This window comes from Rana temporaria, chromosome 3, assembly GCF_905171775.1.
Source record: "Rana temporaria chromosome 3, aRanTem1.1, whole genome shotgun sequence".
Lineage (NCBI taxonomy): Eukaryota > Metazoa > Chordata > Amphibia > Anura > Ranidae > Rana > Rana temporaria.
In genome coordinates this window covers 350,176,835-350,200,189 of record NC_053491.1, presented here as the reverse complement: position 1 = coordinate 350,200,189, position 23,355 = coordinate 350,176,835, and the positions used below count along the sequence as shown (strand labels likewise).

The following is a 23,355-nucleotide window of genomic DNA, read 5'->3' as shown; positions in this document are numbered from 1 at the left end:
AAGGATGAGCCGAACACCCCCCTGTTTGGTTCGCATCAGAACTTGTGAACACACCAAATGTTCGTGTGAACTTTAGAACCCCGTTAACCACTTCCGGACCGCCGCATGTACATTTATGTCGGCAGAATGGCACGGACAGGCACATCAACGTACCTGTACGTGCCTGCCTAGACGTGGGTCGGGGGTCCGATCGGTACCTGCGGCGGTCCCCGTGGCTGTCCGAGCGATCCGGGTTGAGGGGGCGGCTGTTTGTTTTTGTCCACCCCCTCCGGATCGCTCTCAGCCAATCCGCGCGCTCCCCCTGCGTGTCACTTCCTCCTCCTGTGTAAACACAGGAGGAGGAAGTGATGTGATCTCTCCTCTCGGCGGTATTTTCAACCGCCGCTGAGGAGAGATCACATCACACAGTAAGTCGCACCAACACTACACTGACACACACTACACATAGGCACATTAACCCCCCCGATCACCCCCCACCCCCACCCCCCTGTCACAGTGTCACTGAATGCAGTGATCATATATGTACTTCGTTAAATGGTAGAGGTACAGTGTACCCCATTACCAATTCACATAGGGGGGGGCAGGATCTGGGGGTCCCCTTTGTTAAAGGGGTCTTCCAGATTCTGATAAGCCCCCCGCCCGCAGACCCCCACAACCACCGGGCAAGGGTTGTGGGGATGAGGCCCTTGTCCCCATCAACATGGGGACATCCTCCCCATGTTGAGGGCATGTGGCTTGGTGCGGTTCAGGAGAGGGGGGGGCGCACTCTGTCCCCCCCTCTTTTCTGCGGCCGGCAAGGTTAACGTGCTCGGATAAGGGTCTGGTGTGGATTTTTGGGGGAACTCCACGCCATTTTTTTTTTATTTGGCGTGGAGTTCCCCCAAAAATCCACACCAGACCCTTATCCGAGGGTAATGGGGCACACTGTACCTCTACCATTTCACAGAGGAAGTGTAAATAGTTAAAAAAATTACACACCGTAGAAAAAATTCCTTTATTAATAAAAAAAAAAAATCCAGCGGTGGTAATCCACTGTCGATGTGGCTCCCTGCTCCAACGTTGTCTTTTATCCAGTGACATATGATCTCTCCAGCGACGGGTGATCAGCGGTCCCGTCCAGCGATGAGAAGATCCATCCGTCCAGAGCGCAGCAGGCGAGCTCCACTCTCCGCTGGACACAGACCGGTCTTTCCCAGTGACGTATGAGGGTGCATCAGAGGGGGCGGGGTCACGTGACGGGTGGCCGCCTCCCCTATATAAGTAATGTCAAAGCTCCAGCGCGTCATTCCGCTGGGCTGTGTCCAGCAGAGAGTGGAGCTCGCCTGCTGCGCTCTGGACGGATGGATCTTCTCATCGCTGGACCGGATCGCTGATCATCCATTGCTGGAGAGATCATCCATCGCTGGATAGATCATCCATCGCTGGATAGAAGACAACGTTGGAGCAGGGAGCCGCATCAACAGTGGATTACCACCACTGGATTTTTTTTTTATTAATAAAGGAATTTTTTCTACGGTGTCTGTGTGTATTTTCTTTAACTATTTACACTTCCTTCGTGAAATGGTAGAGGTACAGTGTACCCCATTACCAATTCCAGATTCTGATAAGCCCCCCGCCCGCAGACCCCCACAACCACCGGGCAAGGGTTGTGGGGATGAGGCCCTTGTCCCCATCAACATGGGGACATCCTCCCCATGTTGAGGGCATGTGGCTTGGTGCGGTTCAGGAGAGGGGGGGCCGCACTCTGTCCCCCCGATCTTTTCTGTGGCCGGCCAGGTTAACGTGCTCGGATAAGGGTCTGGTGTGGATTTTTGTGGGAACTCCACGCCATTTTTTTTTTAAATTTGGCGTGGAGTTCCCCCAAAAATCCACACCAGACCCTTATCCGAGGGTAATGGGGTACACTGTACCTCTACCATTTCACAAAGGAAGTGTAAATAGTTTAAAAAATTACACACCGTAGAAAAAATTCCTTTATTAATAAAAAAAAAATCCAGCGGTGGTAATCCACTGTCGATGTGGCTCCCTGCTCCAACATGGTCTTCTATCCAGTGACGGATGATCTCTCCAGCGACGGGTGATCAGCGGTCCCGTCCAGCGATGAGAAGATCCATCCGTCCAGAGCGCAGCAGGCGAGCTCCACTCTCCGCTGGACACAGACCGGTCTTTCCCAGTGACGTATGAGGGTGCGTCAGAGGGGGCGGTGTCACGTGACGGGTGGCCGCTTCCCCTATATAAGTAATGTCAAAGCTCCAGCGCGTCAACCATGTTGAGGGCATGTGGCCTGGTGCGGTTCAGGAGAGGGGGGGCCGCACTCTGTCCTCCCCTCTTTTCTGCGGCCGGCCAGGTTAACGTGCTCGGATAAGGGTCTGGTGTGGATTTTTGGGGGAACTCCACGCCATTTTTTTTTTAAATTTGGGGTGGAGTTCCCCTTAAAATCCACACCAGACCTGAAGGGACTGGTATGGATATTTGGGGGGAACCCCACGTCATTTTTTTTTTAAATTGACGGCGGGGTTCCCCTTAATATCCACATCAGACCTGAAGGGCCTGTTAATGGAATTTGGGGGGACCCCCAGTCTTTTTTTTATTTATTTTTTATGAATGAATCATCTCTGAATTGCCAGAGCCGACAATTCATTAGAGCCGCAAAGCCGGTTTTAAATGCCTTTTTTTCTTTCAGAAATGACACTTTGTGCAGGGACAGTTCTATGTACGGGAAAAATGCGCTTTTTCACATGCTGACTTTACACCCCCCCCCCCCCCAGGTACGAAATTTAATGTAATATTACACTTTTATTGTTTCACTTTTAGCATTATTAAATTCACTGCTCCTGAAAAAACGTCCGTTTTTAAAACTTTTTTTTGCATTGATACATGTTTCCTGGGACAGGACCCAGGTCCCCAAACACTTTTTAGGACAATAACTTGCATATTAGACTTTAAAATTAACACTTTAGATATCTCCCATTGACTTTAACAGGGTGTTCCACGGCTTTTCGAATTTGCCGCGAACACCCCTAATTGTTCGTTGTTCGCGGCAATGTTCGACTCGAACTCGAAGCTCACCCCTAGTCATTACCAACAAAGGATTTTTTATTAAAAACATTTCAGTTAGCGTGTTCAATACTTTCTCCCTGTGTCATTCCATTTTATTACACATAACTTAATTTCTGAACTTATTTGTTTTGGTTTCTTTGTATGTATGAATTGTATGGGTTGTTACTGACATGTTGTGAAAATTTTATGTCAATAGCATCTTTAGAAATATGAGTAACGTTATATGGGGGTAGTGGCGCTGCTTGTTCCTGAAGAATGACCTACAGGATCCTATGGGGAATCTGAGTGTTGTGACTCAGGCCCCTACAATGATATCTGGATGATATAATAAGTAGGACCAGTCATATGCTATGACTGTGCCCGCCAGATAAGTCTGGATTGCAACAATGTATCAAAGTGCTAAAAAACTATGTAACGTAGATATAAACGTTGATACATTGTTGCAACCCAGACTTATCTGGCGGGCACAGTCATAGCATATGATTGGTCCTCAGGGCCGGATTCCAGACAAGGCCAACAAGGCCAGGCCTCGGGGGGGCAGTGGGTGCAGGGGTGGCACTACGGCTGAGAGGAGAGGACACTTTCACTTTCATTCCTGGAGTTCCCCCCTGTCATGTCACGAATGGTGAGAGGAGAGAAAACAGAGGGAAGAGGAGGTGAGATGGCTCTCAATGTAATTTTCGGCAGCAGCAACCCCCCCCCCCTCCCCCTGGTTCTCAATGTCATTTTGTCAGACCCCCCCAATGCTCAATGTCACCCCCCTGCTTCTCAATTTTCGGCAGCAGCACCCCCCCACCTCTCAATGTCATATTCGGCAGCAAACCCCCCCCCCCCGTCCTTCTTCGTGTTGTTGAAAAAGTCCCTGGCGGAAAATGTCCACCCTGTACTGCGCAGGCGGGGGCGGCATTGAAGGACCCGGCCTTGGGGCGGCAAAGGGAGTAAATCCGGGCCTGTTGGTCCTACTTATTATATCATCCAGATATCATTGTAGGGTCCAGAGACACAAAACTCAGATTCCCCATAGGGTCCTGTAGGTCATTCTTCAGGAACAGGCAGTGCCACTACCCCCATATAACGTTACTAATATTTTTTAGAGCTTTCCTTTTGGGGAGCCTCTTTCAGTGGGGGCGGCAGCTTTTCTCACTTCCTAAGAGCAGATTCCTTCAATTTTTTATATATCTTTAGAAATATATTAACGTAGAAAAACCATGATGTGTTTAATACTTATTTTACCAGTTGTATATATTTGATATATTTTGGAAATATAAATTGAAGACAAAGATTTGTACCTGTGCTCAGAGGCTGTGCTTCGGTGGTAGCCTCATCAATGGGGGTAGTGTAGGGTAGGCTTGATAATGGCGGTGATGATACTGTAGTTAGAACAGCTGGTGCTGAAGTAAATGCTGTTGGTGTAGGCTGTGGAGTTGTAGTTCTTTCGGCTGTAGGTACCGTGGTCATTTCCATAGTTTCCTCACTTGTAGGTACTGCTATGGTGGTTCTGGCAGGTGTAGGTGGGGGTGTGGAAATGATTTTGGTTATAGGTAGCAGAGTTGTAGCTTTTACAGATGTAACTGATGGCGTGGTGGCCTTCGCCGTTGTAGGTGGCCGAGTAGTTTTCCTGATAGGTGGGCGGGTCCTTTGGGGCGTTGTCCTCCTTGTGGTTGTCGGTGGAGTCGTTGGTGGAGCTAGATAGGTAAAACATGTTATTTTAACAAATGGAGCTATACAGATTTTAAGTATATAGCGCTAATGTTTATACCTTATAGAAGATATTGCAAGCTTATGAAATTGCAGTGGACACATGATTATACTACTGCATGCAATTTCCAAAGTGACCTTTCAATTGACATACGATAAGTGGATGGAAACGCTTCCTACTTAAAGGAAAATGATAGGCAAATAATTAGGTATAGATGCTCTTATTTGCTATATAACTTTGTAATTAAAGCTGAAGTCTAAGCAGATTTAAAAGACTCACATTATTTAGCTCTGTATTTATTAATAAAAACACTTTTTGTTCAATATAAGCAGTGTAAGTACCTGAATTTGTATTGGCATTTAGCTTTGTGCAGTGCCTGCATGGCAGAGCTCAGACTGTGAGAGAGAGAAGCAGCACAATGGGGCTGATTTACCAAGCCTTTACTCCATGACTCATGGAGTAAAAGCAGGAGTAGCAGCCGTTTTGCCATTTACTAAAGAAATACGCTGCTAGTGCAGTGTATTTCCCTAGTTACTAATGTGCTCCGTGCGCCCAGGAGAGGGTGCATTGTGCACCAGTACAGACCTGGCGCACGGCACATTAAACTGTAAATTGCGGGGGTTTGGGCGGGAGTTTATTAGGGGGGGAGGTGGGGGGATGCAGGGGAAGTGAAGTGACATGTGTTTTAAAGTGTTTGGCGGGCCGAATTGAAAGGGAAAGTGTTTTTTGAAAACAGATCCCCGTACGCTTGCACAGTGCGCCTGAACCTCGGGAGGTTCATTTGCATACTGGGCATGCGCAGAGAGAAAAGTCAGGGATTCCCGTGCGCCTTGTCAGTACGCCGTGAAAATCTTGGTAAATACCAAGCGGCGTACCCGTGAATGCGCTGCGTGACGCGGCGCGCGGGAATCTCCGAGCTGTTTTCAGCCCTGAAGGGGAACTCCGCGCCAAATTTCAAACTTGAAATCGGCGCGGGTCCCCCTTCAGGGCTACATTAGGCTCTTAGGCTTGGTCCGGAACGTGAGGGGTTAAACCCGCGCCGATTCGGCGCGGGGGTCCCCCCCAGATCCAAACCAAGCCCTCATCCCAAGCATGCAGTCTGGCCCGGACAGGAATGGGGGCGGGGACGAGCGAGCGCCCCCCCCCCCTCCTGAGCCGTACCAGACCGCATGCCCTCAACATGGGGGAGTGTGTGCTGTGGGGGAGGGGGGCACTGCCCCCCCACCCCACAGCACTCTTGCCCCCATGTCGATAGGGACAAGAGCCTCTTCCCGACAACCCTTGCCATTGGTTGTCGGGGTATGCGGGCGGGGCTAATCGGAATCTGCGAGCTCCCTTTAATAAGGGGGCCCCCAGATGCCGGACCCCCACCCTATGTGAATGAGTATGGGGTACATCGTACCTCTACCCATTCACATGGGGGAAATGTAAAGTAAAATAAAACACCACACACAATAAAATATTTTATTAATCAGCTCCGGAGCCCCCCCTTTCTTCTTTAGCTCTCTTAGAAGGGGGGGTTTCTTCTCTCCCGATCTTCTGCCGGGACCCTGGGCTTCGGTGATTTCTGCCGGGGGAGGGCGCCATCCCTCGGTCCTCTCCGGAGCCTTCCGCCGGATGCCCCCACCCCATTTAAGCTCTTTTTCATTAGGGAGGGGCATCCGGACTTCGGGGTCTTCTGCCGGGGGATGGCGCCTATCCCCCGGTCTTTCCGGTGCCTTCCGCCAGGGTTCCGGTCTTCCTGGTCTTCTGCCGGGGGTGCGCCAACTCCCCGGTCTTTTCTCTGCTCCCTCTTCTGCCTGGCTCCCCCGCGGAGCCAGGGCTTTCTTCCGTCTTCTTTCTTCTCTCTTCCTTCTTCTGCCTGTCTCCTCCGGGAGCACAGGGCTTGTCTGCGCTGTCCTCTCCCTTCTCTTCCATTGGATGTTGACACGACGAGGTTCCGCGCTGACATGCCGTGTCAGCGGCGGGCATGGACTTATATAGGGCAATGCCACCATGTGACCTCAACCCATGTGACATCACATTCCCTGGGCATGATGGGAATGTGATGTCACATGGGTTGAGGTCACATGGTGGCATTGCCCTATATAAGTCCATGCCCACTGCTCAGACGGCATTCCAGCGCCGGACCTCGTCGTGTCAACATCGAATGGAAGAGAAGGGAGAAGACAGCGGAGACAAGCCCTGTGCTCCGCGGAGGAGACAGGCAGAAGCGGAAGGCATCGCAGAAGCCCGGAGAGTGGCGCCCTCCGGCGGAAGACACCGTACAAGCCCGGGACCCTCCCCCAAAGGCAGGAGCCTCCCTGGTGAAGGGGGTCCCGGTGAATTACGCCGCTGAAGACGGGGGTGGGGTGCCAGTGCACCCCCCCCGCAGAAACCGTCGTGGAAGCCCGGGACCCTCCCCCAAAGGCAGGAGCCTCCCTGGTGAAGGGGGTCCCGGTGAATTACGTCGCTGAAGACGGGGGTGGGGTGCCAGTGCACCCCCCCCCGCAGAAACCGTCGTGGAAGCCCGGGACCCTCCCCCAAAGGCAGGAGCCTCCCTGGTGAAGGGGGTCCCGGTGAATTACGTCGCTGAAGACGGGGGTGGGGTGCCAGTGCCCCCCCCCCCGCAGAAACCGTCGTGGAAGCCCGGGACCCTCCCCCAAAGGCAGGAGCCTCCCTGGTGAAGGGGGTCCCGGTGAATTACGTCGCTGAAGACGGGGGAGGGGTGCCAGTGCACCCCCCCCGCAGAAACCGTCGTAGTAGCCCGGGACCCTCCCCCAAAGGCAGGAGCCTCACTGGTGAAGGGGGTTCCGGCAGAAGATGGCGAAGCCCGGGGCCTAATGGGGTGGTGGTGGGGGGCCCCGGCAGAAGACCCCCGGCTGACTAATAAATTAATTTATTCATGTGTGGTGTATTATTTTTTTCCATTTTTTTCCCCAGGTGAATGGGTAGGGGTACAATGTACCCCCATACTCATTCACATAGGGTGGGGGGCCGGAATCTGGGGACCCCTTTATTAAAGGGGTCTCTCAGATTCTGATAAGCCCTCCGCCCGCATACCCCGACAACCAACGGCCAGGGTTGTCGGGAAGAGGCTCTTGTCCCTATCGACATGGGGACAAGAGTGCTTTGGGTTGGGGGGGCAGTGCCCCCCTCCCCCACAGCACACACTCCCCCATGTTGAGGGCATGTGGTCTGGTATGGCTCAGGAGGGAGGGGGGCGCTCGCTCGTCCCCACCCCCATTCCTGTCTGACCAGACTGCGTGCCTGGGATAATGGCTTGGTTTGGATCTTGGGGGGGACCCCACGCTATTTTTTTTGCGCGGGTTTAACCCCTTATGTTCCAGACCAAGCCTAAGAGCCTGGTATGCACCTGGAGGGAACCCACCTTATTTTTTTTTCGGGGGTCTGGAGTTCCCCTTCATGAACAGCGATCTGTCATTTACACATGTCAGTCCCCCCCCCCCTACAGTTAGAACACACCCAGGGAACATATTTAACCCCTCCCTCGCACCTAGTGTTAACCCCTTCCCTGCCAGTGGCATTTTTTGAGTAAGCAATGCATTTTTTACAGCACTGATCGCTAGAAAAATGCCAATGGTTCCAAAAAAGTGTTCGATGTGTCCGCCATAATGTCGCAGTACCGATAAAAATCGCTGATCGCCCCAATAACTAGTTAAAACAACAAAAAAAAAAAATTTGTAGACGCTATAACTTTTGCAAAAACCAAACACTAAACGCTATTTGCGATTTTTTGGAAACAAAAAGATGTAGAATACGTATCGGCCTAAACTGAGGGGTTTTTTAGTTTTTTCAATATATATTTTTGGGGATATTTATTATAGCAAAAAGTAAAAATAATTTTTACATATGTGGGCGGGACTTACGCAAGTCCCGCCCACATATATAAACATCGTTCAAACCACACATGTGAGGTATTGACGCGTGCGTTAGAGCGAGAGCAATACTTTTACCACTAGACCTTCTTTGTAACTATAAACTGGTAACCTGGAAAAAAAAGAAAAAGGTTGCCTATGGGGATATTCACGGAATTCATTTTGGCCCCATTGCAGGAGTGTTTCCAATAGTAAAGCGTGACATGTAAGGTATCTATTTACTCAGTGTAACATCATCTTTCACATTATCCCCAAAAATTGGGCTCACTTTTGTGTTTTGTTAATTTTTAACCACTTGAGCCCGGACCATATTTCTGGTCAATGACCGGGCAAGTTTTTGTGATTCGGCACGGCGTCGCTTTAACTGACAATTGCGCAGTCGTGCGACGTGGCTCCCAAACAAAATTGGCAACCTTTTTTTTCACACAAATAGATTATTAAATGTGCGTGTTTACTTCTGTTTTTAACACCTCCCCTTCAGGCTGGAAAGCATCAGATCAGGGGAAACAAAAAAAAAAAAGCTCTCATTCCATTGCAGCTTGGTTCCTACATGTGTGATGAACTGAGCATGCTCAAACACTTAGAAAAAAAATATCCTTTCTTTTTAAAAGGTGAAAAACACTCATTGGATGCTCATAGAGCGTGGTTTGGATTAATTGCAGGTGTGCCCAATTACAAGCTCACCCAAACTAGAGACTGCAATTTGGTCATGTGATTTCAATTGCTTCATTACTAGCACTGTTATAAAAAGCTTGGATCGATCAGTCCTCAGCTGCCCTCAGAAGGGGCAGGCTGGCAGAAATGCTGTTGCTAAACACAAATGTGGTTTGTTGCATGGGTTTTGTTTTATTTTGCCAATGGTTTTGGTTTATTTTTAAATGATGTTCACTTTGATGTATTTGTCTATGTGGCCTTATTTTAGGAAAAATGTGTAAAGCTATGGTTAATTAGAATTTTGAAATGTATTTTTGTTTGTGTTTGTTTGTTTGTCTTTTTTTGCTTTCCTTGTTTTGTTGACCAATAAAAATTACTTTAAAATTGTTAAGTTTGTCTTTTGTTACTTTTTCATGCTACATATGTTGACAGCTGCAGCTGAACTAGGTTAGGGCCTAACAAATTATGTGTGATTTTTGTCTAAGCTTCTTTCCTGGTGTGTAATGAAATGTTTGCCATGTTTATTCTCCCTGACTTTAAAGACAAACTGGTAAGTATTTTATTTATTCTGCAGTGGTCCTCAGCCCTCAAGTACCCCCGACAGGACATGTTTTGGGGATTTCTCTTATCAAGAATTGCTGTCCAGACTATTTTAAAGCACATGTGCAAGATGAAGGAAAACCTGCAAACATGGCCTGTGGGGGGGGGGGGGGGGGGGGGTTTGCTATTGGTGGACAGGCTTGACGTGCTGATTTACAGCACTGTGCTTAAATCTAGCGCAAGGCAATCCTATTCAAATTGTGGGTGTTTGAGGGAAGCCAAGTGAGTGTTAGAACCCCTGCTTTGTGTTTTTTTATTTTTGTGTTGAGCTTTGTGTCCCTTTTCTTAAAATTGGCTTCACTTCCTGTCACACAGCTGAACAGGAAGTGAGGTTAAAACCCTACCAGTGTCATTTCTTGGGGACACCGGTCAATCTAACTAGTGTCCCCATTAAGCAAATTGCACTCCAGCACTGCTGTGTACACCCCAAATCATGGGTCTTCAAACTACGGCCCTCCAGTTGTTCAGGAACTACAATTCCCATCATGCCTAGTCATGTCTGTGAATGTCAGTGCATTACAAGGCCTCATGGGATGTGTAGTTCTACAACAGCTGGAGGGCCGTAGTTTGAGGATCCCTGCCCCAAATGATTATTTAGTTTGGGGTTTAGTAAAGGCAAAGCCACTCTGCAGTACAAGCATAGTTGCTGAAAATCAGAGAGGAAGCACTGATGGTTTTAACATCCAATCCTGTAGAAGCAAAGTTGTTTTGTTTTCTTCCTTGCTTTGCACTTGTAGGAGTGGATTTGCCTTTAGTAAATGGACCCCAAAGTCCAAGATCCCTAATAATTTGGGGTGTACACAGCAAAATGCTAGAGTGCAATTTACATAATGGGAAACTATTTAGATTGATCTCTGTGTCCACAAGAAAATATATTAGTAAGGTTTTACCCTCACTTCCTGTTTGGCTATGTGACAGGAAGTGAATGAATTAGAAAGGGTGAAGACACCTCACAAATGTTGTCACTATCAGGGGTGCAGACATCCCCAAAAAAATGAGCAGATAATACTTATTTGCAAATTAATAATTTTTTAGTTAACATTGGGTGGGGTGCTCTAACACACACATTCCTACATATTAGCAACGCTCTATCCTGGCCTATTGGCATGGTTATATTTTCTTAGGCCTCTCAATAAAACTCTATGAAATTTGTGCTTAAACTAGAACCAGGGGCGGACTGACAACTCATGGGGCCCCTGGGCAATAGAAGATTATGGGGCCCCTCTGGCTTACAGATGACCACCACGCCAGGAGGTAGTGCAGAGGCGGGCAGCTAAAATCTTGGGATATTCACATTAAAAGCATGTCATTTTCGGACATATCGGGGACAGATCTAAAAAAAACACAGATTTTTACATACTGTCCCTGGTTTTACTGAGCCTGGCAACCCGGATGGGGCCCCCTAGTGGCATGGGGCCCTCGGGCAGTGCCCGAGTGACTCAATGGTCAGTCCGCCCCTGACAAGAACTATAATCAACAAGTTTTATTTTCTTTCATTTTGGATAGAGTGAGGGAGGGTTATAGGCCCTGTCAGTTTATTTTGTATTATCTGTGTCCAATTGGGGAGATTTGCCTTCACTTCCTGCCCCATAGCCAAACAGGAAGTGAGAGAAAAACTATGCAAAATAACCACTTCCCGCCCAGCCTATGGCCGATTTACGTCCGGGAAGTGGTTACACAATCCTGACAGGACGTCCTGCAGGATTTCATGCCGCACGCGCCTGTGGGGGCTCGCAGCGCGGCGATCGGTGATGCGGGGTGTCAGTCTGACACCCTGCATCTCCGATCTTGGTAAAGAGTCTCTCACGGAGACGGAGACTCTTTACCACGTGATCAGCCGTGTCCAATCACGGCTGATCACGATGTAAACAGGAAGAGCCATCGATGGCTCTTCCTCACTCGCGTCTTACAGACGCGAGTATAGGAGAGCCGATCGGCGGCTCTCCTGACAGGGGGCGTTCGCGCTGATTGTTTATCAGCGCAGCCCCTCCTCGGATCACCACACTGGACCACCAGGGATGCCCACCCTGGACCACCAGGGTGTGCAAAAACAAAAAAAATATAGAACAAAAAAACAAAAAGCATTAAAAAATAAGAAAAAAGATGCCAATCAGTGCCCACAAATGGGCACTGACTGGGAAAATCAGTGCCACCCCACAGTGCCCATCCATGCACAGTGCCCACCTATCAGTGCCCACCTGTGCCACCCATAAGTATCCATCAGTGCCACCCATAAGTGCCGCCCATAAGTATCCATCAGTGCCACCCATAAGTGCCGCCCATCTGTGCCGCCCATGAGTGCCCATCAGTGCCGCCTATGAGTGCCCATCAGTGCCGCATAGCAGCGCCGCCAATCAATGCCACCTCATCTGTGCCGTCAGTACTACCTCATCGATGTCCATCAGTGCCATCTCATCGGTGCCCATCAGTGCCGCCATATCAGTGCCCGTAATTGAAAGAGAAAAACTTATTTACAAAAAAATTAACCTAAAAAAAGAAAAAGGTTTTTTTGTTTCAAAATTTGCAGTCTTTTTTTAGTTGTTGCGCAAAAAAAAAAAACGCAGAGGTGATCAAATAACAACAAAAGAAAGCTCTATTTGTGGGGAAAAAAGGACGCCAATTTTGTTTGGGTACAGTGTTGTATGACCGCGCAATTGCCATTCAAAGTGCGACAGTGTTGAAAGCTGAAAATTGGCTTGGCGGGAAGGTGCGTAAGGGCCTGGTATGGAAGTGGTTAAGGGAATCCAGTGCCCCCCCAGAACTAGTGTGTGGGTCCCCTGAAAATTACTGGGCGGGGTTATACAAAAACAGGGTGTGACCTTGACAGGAAGGGGTGGGTCATTTTTCTATTAGGAGGTGCAGATATGTAGTCAGGCCTAGGGCAGAACCAAACCTTAATATACTACTGCATATTAGGGCTTATTTAGACCGGAACCGATTTACAGCGTGTTTTTATATTGTGGGAGGAAACCCACGCAGGCACAGGGAGAACATGCAAACTCCATGCAGATGCTGTCACGGGCGGGATTCGAACCAACGACTCTTTTGCTGCTAGGTCAAAGTGCTATACACTACACCACTGTGGTGAACGAACATGATTGCAGCTGAAAGCATGAGATCTTTTATTTTTTTTGTCAATACCATGCTTTCCAGCCTTATTGACCCCGCCTCTCTCCATAAAGAGGACCTGTCACACACTAGTCCTATTACAAGGGATGTTTACATTCCTTGTAATAGGAAGAAAACTGATCATTTTTTTTTTTTTTTTTTTATTTCAGTGTAAAACATTATAAAACTAAATAAAAATAAATAAGAAAACCCCAAAAAAAAATTTTAAAGCGCCCCGTCGCGACGAGCTCGCGCACAGAAGCAAACGCATACGCGAGTAGCGCCCGCATATGAAAACAATATTCAAACCACACAAGTGAGGTATCGCCGCGATCGTTAGAGTGAGAGCAATAATTCTAGCTCTAGACCTACTCTGCAACTCAAAAAATGCAACCTGTAGAATTTTTTAAACGTCGCCTATCAAGTTTTTTAAAGGGTAAAAGTTTGACGCCATGCCACGAGCGGGCGCAATTTTTAAGCGTGACATGTTGGGTATCATTTTACTCGGCGTAACATTATCTTTCACAATATAGAAAAAAATTGGGCAAAATGTATTGTTGTCTTATTTTTTAATTCAAAAAAGTGATTTTTATCCAAAAAAAGTGCGCTTGTAAGACCGCTGCGCAAATACGGTGTGACAAAAAGTATTGCAATGACTGCCATTTTATTCCCTAGGATGTCTGTTAAAAAAAAATATATAATGTTTGGGGGTTCTGATTAATTTTCTAGCCAAAAAATTGTGATTTTCACATGAAGGAGAGAAGTGCCAGAATTAACCCGGTGGGCAAGTGGTTAAAGTACTCATGGCTATAAAGAATAGAGTCATTGCTCATTAAAAAAAAAAAAAAAAAAAGGGGGTCCCTCCAAATTAAATTACCAGGCCCTTCAGGTCTGGAATGGATATTAAGGGGAACCCCGCCGTAAAAACCCAAAAACAAAAAGACGTGCGGTTCCCGGCAAATATCCATTCCAGACCCTTCAGGTCTGGTGTGGATTTTAAGGGGAACTCCACCCCAAATTGAAAAAAAAAATGGCGTGGAGTCCCCCTAAAAATCCACACCAGACCCTTATCCGAGCACGTTGACCTGGCCGGCCGCAGAAAAGAGGGGGGGACAGAGTGCGGCCCCCCCCCCTCTCCTGAACCGCACCAGGCCACATGCCCTCAACATGGGGAGGATGTCCCCATGTTGATGGGGACAAGGGTCTCATCCCCACAACCCTTGCCCGGTGGTTGTGGGGGTATGCGGGCGGGAGGTTTATCAGAATCTGGAAGACCCCTTTAACAAAGGGGACCCCCAGATCCTGACCCCCCCCCTGTGTGAAATGGTAATGGGGTACATTGTACCTCTACCATTTCACCCCAAAAAAATGTCAAAGTGTTAAAAATGACAGTAGCCGGTTTTTGACAAATCTTTTAATAAAATCTTCTTTTCTTCTTTCCTTCGAGTTTCTTCCGCTGCTTCTTTCTTCTCGTCAACATCTTGCCCGACGTGTTCTTCTATCTTCTCCGTCCGTCCTTCCGCCTTCTGGTCCCGCATCTTGCCCGTTGTCTTCTCCGTCCGCCTCCTCGTCCGCATCTTGGGTCTTCTGCGGTCTTCTTCTCGGTCCGCCGCCTTCTCGTCCCCTGCGTTTGAATTTGATTTGGCCGCCGTTTTCCCGCTCCTGGGACCCGCCCCCCTCTGACGCCACAAGTAAACTCCTTAGAAGGTCATGTGCTTCAGAGGGGGGCGGGGTCGCAGAGCGTCACACAGCGGGGGAATTCAATTTCAATCGCGCCGCCCGGAGAAGAAGTTCCCGCCGTGTACACTCATGTGACCCCGCCCCCCTCTGACGCACATGACCTTCTAAGGAGTTTACTTGTGGCGTCAGAGGGGGGCGGGGTCACATGAGTGTACACGGCGGGAACTTCTTCTCCGGGCGGCGCGATTGAAATTGAATTCCCCCGCTGTGTGACGCTCTGCGACCCCGCCCCCCTCTGACGCACATGACCTTCTAAGGAGTTTACTTGTGGCGTCAGAGGGGGGCGGGTCCCAGGAGCGGGAAAACGGCGGCCAAATCAAATTCAAACGCAGGGGACGAGAAGGCGGCGGACCGAGAAGAAGACCGCAGAAGACCCAAGATGCGGACGAGGAGGCGGACGGAGAAGACAACGGGCAAGATGCGGGACCAGAAGGCGGAAGGACGGACGGAGAAGATAGAAGAACACGTCGGGCAAGATGTTGACGAGAAGAAAGAAGCAGCGGAAGAAACTCGAAGGAAAGAAGAAAAGAAGATTTTATTAAAAGATTTGTCAAAAACCGGCTACTGTCATTTTTATCACTTTGACATTTTTTTGGGGTGAAATGGTAGAGGTACAATGTACCCCATTACCATTTCACACAGGGGGGGGTCAGGATCTGGGGGTCCCCTTTGTTAAAGGGGTCTTCCAGATTCTGATAAACCTCCCGCCCGCATACCCCCACAACCACCGGGCAAGGGTTGTGGGGATGAGACCCTTGTCCCCATCAACATGGGGACATCCTCCCCATGTTGAGGGCATGTGGCCTGGTGCGGTTCAGGAGAGGGGGGGGGCCGCACTCTGTCCCCCCCTCTTTTCTGCGGCCGGCCAGGTCAACGTGCTCGGATAAGGGTCTGGTGTGGATTTTTAGGGGGACTCCACGCCATTTTTTTTTTCAATTTGGGGTGGAGTTCCCCTTAAAATCCACACCAGACCTGAAGGGTCTGGAATGGATATTTGCCGGGAACCGCACGTCTTTTTTTTTTTTGGTTTTTACGGCGGGGTTCCCCTTAATATCCATTCCAGACCTGAAGGGCCTGGTAATTTAATTTGGGGGAACCCCTACACATTTTTTTGTTTGTTTTATGAATGAATCCCTTTAGAATTGTCAGAGCCGACAATTCATTATAGCCGCGTGTGAATTTTTAAATGACTTTTTTCCTTCTGAATGTCACTTTGTGCAGGGGGAGTTCTAAGTGCGGGAAAAATGCGCTATTTCACATGCTGACATTACACCCCCCCTAGGTACGAAATTTAAAGGAATATTTCACTTTTATTGTTTCACTTTAAGAATTATTAATTTCACTGCTCCCGAAAAAACGGCCGTTTTAAAAAATAAAAAAAGCATTGATACATGTTCCCTGGGGCAGGACTGAGGTCCCCAAACACTTTTTAGGACAAAACTTGCAGATTAGCCTTTAAAATGAACACTTTTGATTTCTCCCATAGACTTCTATAGGGAGTTCGGCGCGGCTTTACATATTAGTTTCAATGCGCCGGCTGCTACGCTGGTTCATGCGCCGAATTAAGCCTCCACCCGGAGTACTAATTAATGCATGAACCAGCGCAGCGCACATAGCTTAGTAAATCAGGCCCTATGAGTCAATTGGCTGTGCTGCAGTGCAAGGAGCATGCTGATAGTAAGAGAAAGCAGAGTGCTCTCTCTGATTGACAGCACAGGGCTTTCCACATTTCCTGTGATGAGGAACTAGCGTTCTTTGCGCCAGTAGAATTTAATGTAAGGATTCCCTCTTGGACAGTGACGGCCTCTCCATTAAGGGCACAGGGGTGCTGCCCCCCAAAACCGTGTGCCAGACCCCTAATCTACATGCAGGGCACTGGACGCATGGGCCCGGATTCTCAAAGCACTTACGCTGACGTATCTCGAGATACGCCGCGTAAGTGTAACTATGCGCCGTCGTATCTGTGCGCCGTGCCGACAAAACTAGATACGCCTGAAAATAGGCTTCCTACGACCAACGTATCTTGCCTACGCCATCGTATCGTGGGCGCATATTTACACTGTGCGCATTTGCCGCTCCCATTGATTTTCTATGCACATATGCAAATGAGGGAGATACACCGATTCACGAACGTAGTTGCGCCCGGCGCATAATATACGCGGTTTGCGTAAGTCGTACGTCCGGCTTAAAGTTATTCCGCATTTAGGAGGCGCAACCCATGCAAAGGTATGGACCAGGGAACACAGCCGTCGTATCTTTTGTCGTTTACGTTGTACGTGAATATGACTAGGCGTAGGTTACGTTCACGTCGTAGGCAGTGATCCGTCGGATTTTAGGGAGTATTTCCGATGAGATTCTGAGCATGCGCACTGGGATGCGTCCCCGGGACGGCGCATGCGCCGTATGTTATTCGTAACTTTATGACGCTCAGTCCTTCATTTACATGGGGTCATGCCTCATTAGCATGGCTCACGCCCACTTCCACCTATGCTGGCTTACGCTGAGGAAACCCAGCGTAGATTTGAGAGCGACTGGGGGCGAGTGCTTTGTGAATACTGTGCTTTCCTCTGTGCGCTGCGTCGGGTAGCTTATATTCGATACGCTACGCCGGCATAAATATGCGCCAATGTATGTAAATCCGGCCCATGGATTTCAATTGGCTTCAAAATATGGTGAGCTCGGGGCGCAGAGCACTTGATCAATTTTTAGGATACTTGATCCCTTGATCAGTTTTTTAGGAAGTACCGTATATCAAGATTTTTTTTTTTGCAGGAGTGCCAAAGTAAATATATTTAAACTAAGGCCAGATCTAATTGTTTAGTTTGTTAAAAGATTATAGGTCAAGTCAAAATGTTTCAGGGGAATTACAGAGGCCCCGCCCCTCTTTAAGGATAAAAGTAGGGAATTTAGGACACAATACTAATTTGTATAAGTACATGCATTTGATTGCATGAATCATCAGATGGAAATTAAAGCTGTAGATATGTTCGCTTATGTACCTTCAGGTAATAGGGCTTGCCTGTAGGTACAGTGAATATCTTCTAAAGATGTATCATTTAGGAGACATTTACATTTGTTGTGCACTGTGCTCTCAATAGATGGCCACGACTGTGACTCGACGGTAACTCTGACTGGCATGCAATATTTATATATTTTTTACAATTTAATTTATTATTTTTTTTGTTCACAATTTTTAATGGGGGGAGAAGGTTGGCAGTGGATTGTATCAGTAGGGCAGTGGACGGTATCAGTAGTTTTCTATTTTTCTTTTATTTTTATTTACAATTTAATTTTTCATTTTTTTTTAAATGTTTAAATATTTTCTTTTTGCGATGCTTTCTTCTTTTGGGGGGGGGGGGTGTTGGGTGTACATTGTCAGTGTTTTTTTTAAATTATTTTTACAATTACATTTTTTTTATTAGCCCTGTTTGGGGGCTTTGGTGAGATATTAGGGGTCTGAACATCTCCCTGACATCTCCCCTTTAAGACAGGAAAGGGGAGCGAAGACATAGATTCCCCTTTCCCTTTCTGCACTGAAGATGAATGTAAAGGAAACAATTTTTAAAGAAACTACTTTGTACTTGATTTAAAATGACCCCTGACTCTCCCTGAAACCGCGATAATAAAAAGGGTTGAGAGTAATTTAGGATTTTTAATTTATGGAATTTGGGCAAAAAAAAAAAAAATTTTAGGGAAATTTCACCACATTGGCTGAATACATTGGAGTCATGAGGATAGGTGAAATTATTATGTTTTTTGGTGTTTTTTTTATAGGCAACCGGCTTTCAATAGCTCTTGCTGTGATGGAGGCTCCTTTCAACAATCTTTGACCTATTCTTTTGCCAAAAATATGCTCCACATTAACCTCATTATTTTACTTTTTTTTCACAGAAATTAAAAAATAGACAGCAAAAAAAGTTAAATAGTTCACAAATTACATATACAAAAAAAAAATAACAAAAACAAACACTAAAAAACAAATAAAACATCCTAAAAAAAATCAGAAAATCCTGCAAATCTAAATATATAAATTGTTGAGCGTTTTCCTCTGCAGAGATTCAAGCTCACTGTTTTTCCTGGTTGACTATTGTCCTGATACAGAAAACTACAGGAAATACAACATTTTTGAATCGTCACAGCAATTGGGAGTGTGGGGAAATCTCTCAATGGGTAGAGGGGATCATCTCGCTCTTGAGAGATTCCTTCGTGCTCTTGGGACATTCCCAACTGTATCCGAAAATGGAAAAAAATGTTTTGGCTATACATCTACTTAAAATGGTATGTTATGGGGGTCTGATCTGGAGTATGGGGTCTGATGTGGGGTGTAACAAAACACACCAGGTCCATTTGGGTACTAAATCAAGCTCTAAGGTTACAAAAGACATAAACACAATAAAAATAATATAACATTTTGACAGGATTGCTTACCCTCGTCTAATTACTGTACCAAGGTTAAAGTTGGCATTTTATCTAGAGAAAAATACTGGCTTTGTGATCTCTTACCGGCTAATAACGTGGGCAACCTTCCCCTTTTTAAAAAGCCAGACAAGTGCACTAGGTCAACCAATGGGTACAAAATAAAGCTAAAAGGGGTTGTAAAGGTTTGTTTGTTTTTTATTTTGTAAATACTGTATTTGCTGGAGTATAATGGCGCGTACACATGATCACTTTTTGTGATGGAAAACAATGAAATTTTTTATCATGAAAAAAAATGTCATTTTTCCAACTTCATCATTAAAAATGATGTTGCCCACACACCATCGTTTTTGAAAAATGATGAACAAAATGACGGCACTCGTACACACGCTCGTTTTTTTAGTGATGAAAAAAAAACACGTCATTTTTTAGCATGAAAAAAAACAACGTTTTTCAAACTTCATTTTAAAAAACGACGTAGCATACACACCATCGGTTTTTCAAAGAGCTCTAGCAAAGCGCGGTTACGTTCAGCACGTACAGGGGCACTATGTTCCATTCAAGCTTGCGTCATAACTTGCATGCGTGGGTTTAAAAACGTTGTTTTAAACGTCGTTTTAGCTACACACGGTCATTTTTTTATGGCACAAAAAACGACGTTTTGAAAAACGACACAAAAAATTTAAGCATGCTCGAATTTTTTTTTTTTGTCGTTTTTCAGAACACATAAAACAACGTTTTTCCCACACACGGTCATTTTAAATGACGTTTTGAAAAATTACGTTTTTTTTTCATCACAAAAAACGACCGTGTGTACGCGGCATTAAGGGGAAGTTCTATTCGCCTTGAGGCTGCTTCTAGCTGGTTACTTGTTAGTAAAAGACGATTCGTGCTTTTTTGTCTGTTACATCGTGATGAATGTACTTACTCCATTATGAACGGTAGTTTTACCTCCCGTCTCATAACTTGCTTCTGGGCATGTGCGGGTTTAAAACTTAGTTTTTGCCCACACACGATCATTTTTTATGACACAAAAAATGACATTTTAAAAAATGACATAAAAAATTTAACCATATTCAAATTTTTTTGGGTCGTTTTTCAGAAGACGTAAAACGATGTGAAGCCCACACACGATAATTTTAAATGACGTTTTTAAAAAAAAATTTCATCACAAAAAGTGATCGTGTGTACGGGGCATAAGACTACCTTTTACACTTAAATAAACTGGCCAAAAAGCAGGGGGTCGTCTTATACGCCGCATCAGCCAGAAGGAAGAAATATAAAGCGTTGGAAGACTCGGAAGGGGGGTCGTCTTATACGGTGAGTACAGGCAAAAAATCTTAAAAAAATGTAAAATTAGGGGGTAGTCTTATACGCTCGGTCGCCTTATACACCGGCAAATACAGTAGGTTCCTTTTAAGCTAGTGCATTGTTGGTTCGCTTACCTTTTCCTTTTGATTTCCCTTCTAAATGTTTTTTTTCTTTGTCTGAATTTCTCACTTCCTGTTTCTCCTCAGTAAGCTTGTCCCCATCATCTGAGCCATTCTGGCTGGGGGTTAGTCAGCGTGCTCGCCCCATCCCTTGGGACTACATCCCTGTGGGGAGACACTGTGGGATGTAGTCCGAAGGAAGGGGGTGAGCACGCTGACCTAACCCCAGTCAGAACAGCTCAGATGATGGCGGCAAGCGTACTGAGGAGAAACAGGAAGTGAGAAATTCAGACAAAGAAAAAAAACATTTAGAAGGAAAATTGAAGGAAAAGGTAAGTGAACCAACAATGCACTAGCTTAAAGGAACCTATTTAGAAAATAAAAAAAATACCTTTACAACCCCTTAAACTTCAGAATCTTTATGTTATGAACAAGTTTATTTGATAACACAGTGAAAAAAGTAAGCATGTGCAAAGTGCAGTAACCTGGGGCCATATGCAAAGTGCAGTAACCTGGGGCCATGTGCAAAGTGCAGTAACCTGTGTCAGCAAAATATTTTTTATTTACAAGATGATTTCTATTGGGTTCCTGCATACCTGACAAGTGACCCTGTTTTTGCAGGACAGTGCCACATTTTTTTTATTTATATTTTAGATGTGAATGCATTTAACAATGTCAGTGGCTGCAACATTTGGCCAAAGAAAGAATTTAAAATTACAATATACAACTCTTAAACATGGTTTAAAAGTAAACTAGTACAACAGAGTCTAGAAAGGAATCACAATATGTATCAGGATGAAAGCGGTTGGTAAAACTTGATAGGTGGAGATGGAATGGGGGGGGGGACCTTAATTACTAGATTTACTCGGGTCATTAATTATTAATATAGTTTGATACCACTGGGAATCTTGGAAACACTTCATAACAGATTAGACTGTTGGGTACCAACTGGTAGGGTTTAAATAAAGCATTCGCAAATGGTAAAAAAATGACAGACCTCCATTTTAAAAGGTGTCACCCTAATTTCTTGCAGCGTGTCCCTCCGAGAAATGGGTAGTTAACAAGTTGCCCAGACAGGCGGCATGTGAAGTTTGCCGCCATTTTATCCTATTGCAGGAAAAGTGTCCTCCCAATTTTTGTGGTTACTGCTCTTTGCATATAGTCACTTCACTTTGAACTGCCTTATAGAAAAAGATTATTAAGCTCAAGCTCATCTGCTATGGCTTCAGTCTTTGCCCTGTCACCTTTTTCCATGTCCAGTCGGATGTTTTTCCTCTCATCATTGAACCACCCGTGATGTTCTATGCGGCAACAGTACGTCCCGGCGTCACTCATGCTTGCTTGGCTAATAGTTAGAGAGATCTTGCCCCTTGCAATGATGTCATTGAGCTGGTAGCGGTCAGATGACTGATGTGTGACTTGGTATCCATCCGTCCAAATAAGAACTTCATTACACTTGGAGTTGGGGCAGCTTCCGCGTCCCCAGCACATGGAGGTGATGTCGCTGATTTTTTTTACGTTATAGAAACAAGGCAGAGTGACAGACTGCCCTTCTATTCCGCTCACAGTCTGGGCACATATCAGAGGGAATGCTGAAAAAGAGGGATCACAAAAGATTTATTAGAAATGTATAAATTAGACAGCTGTCGGCAACATCCTCAATCCAGTGCTCCAGAAATACAAACAGTCAGCTCCTGGGCTTCCTTTGCTGCTACAAAGTGCACTAAAAGGTTCAAGTCAGATTAATGATCTTGTCGTGGGTGGCAACCTACCAGGAACAAGATCTCCAAGACAGAGGACCCATGTTTTTTTTTACCACATTATTCTCTCTCTGGCTGCACCCGTTAGGTGTCACTTCTCCGGAGCAACCTCTTGGCCAAAGCCATAGGAGCAGATGAGTGTTCCATTTTGCGATTCTGTTGCCACCAGTGACAGGAACACTATTTGACTTGGACCAAAGAGAACTCTCTCCAACACACAAGTCTTTGTGAGGCCCCAGCCCCACATCAACCTTCAGGTCTCATTGGGCAACTTGGTTTCGATGTATAATAAACTTTAAAAACAAGTGTATTTCATACACAGTGCACTGATTCTTTTTACCCCCTTCCCTGACCTACTTCTCACCTGCACCCAGGAGATAGAGAACTTGTTCTGGATGTAAACAATGCCTGAAGGCCATAGTTGTTCAATCTCAGTAAGTACGGTATACATCTGTGGAGTTGGAGGATGGGATTTGGCAGGGAATTAGTGCAGTTTGTATGAAAGTGCAATTATTCCTAAAAAGTGGTTGTAAACCAGGGCTCAAGTCCTGCGGGAACGCGTGGGAACGGAGTTCCTGCACTTTTTTCACAGCTGGAATGCAGTTCCCTTTGCAGGACTAGAGCAGCCGAGCCGCCTGAGCCAATCCTTCACTAAGCGGCGATGCCCAGCTCGAGTCACTGTCAGGGGCAGGCGAACCTTAGTAATCCTTTATGTTACTGGCCGCTTCCTGTATATGAATTCATCGGGTAGTGTGCGGGTATACCGTCACGTCCTCGATGCCGCAATGTCTCCTGGGAGTTTTTGTCATTTTTCCCAGGAGACATTGCGGATTTCTGCCGCAAGTTATCATGGGATTTAGAAAGAACTTGCTTATGGCATCGAGGAAGTGACGGAATACCCGCACACTACCCGATGAATCCATATACAAGAAGCGGCCAGTAACATAAAGGATTACTATGGCACAGTGGATCGAAAAAAAAAAAACCCATGCGGTTTAGTAATTATGCAT

The 23,355-nt window shown here is 46.4% G+C and overlaps 1 protein-coding gene across 1 annotated transcript in view; it reads right to left on the bottom strand.

Moving 5' to 3' along the window:
- The window catches only part of LOC120932639 (hepatitis A virus cellular receptor 1 homolog), an 81,769-nt gene that overhangs the window by 28,636 nt on the left and 29,778 nt on the right, over window positions 1-23,355 (bottom strand). Inside the window, exons 2-3 of the mRNA XM_040345167.1 lie at window positions 21,830-22,177; window positions 4,350-4,745 (exon numbers count right to left, since the gene is read on the bottom strand). Coding sequence (XP_040201101.1) covers window positions 4,350-4,745; window positions 21,830-22,177 — 744 coding nt within the window. The remainder of the gene's footprint in view (window positions 1-4,349; window positions 4,746-21,829; window positions 22,178-23,355) is intronic.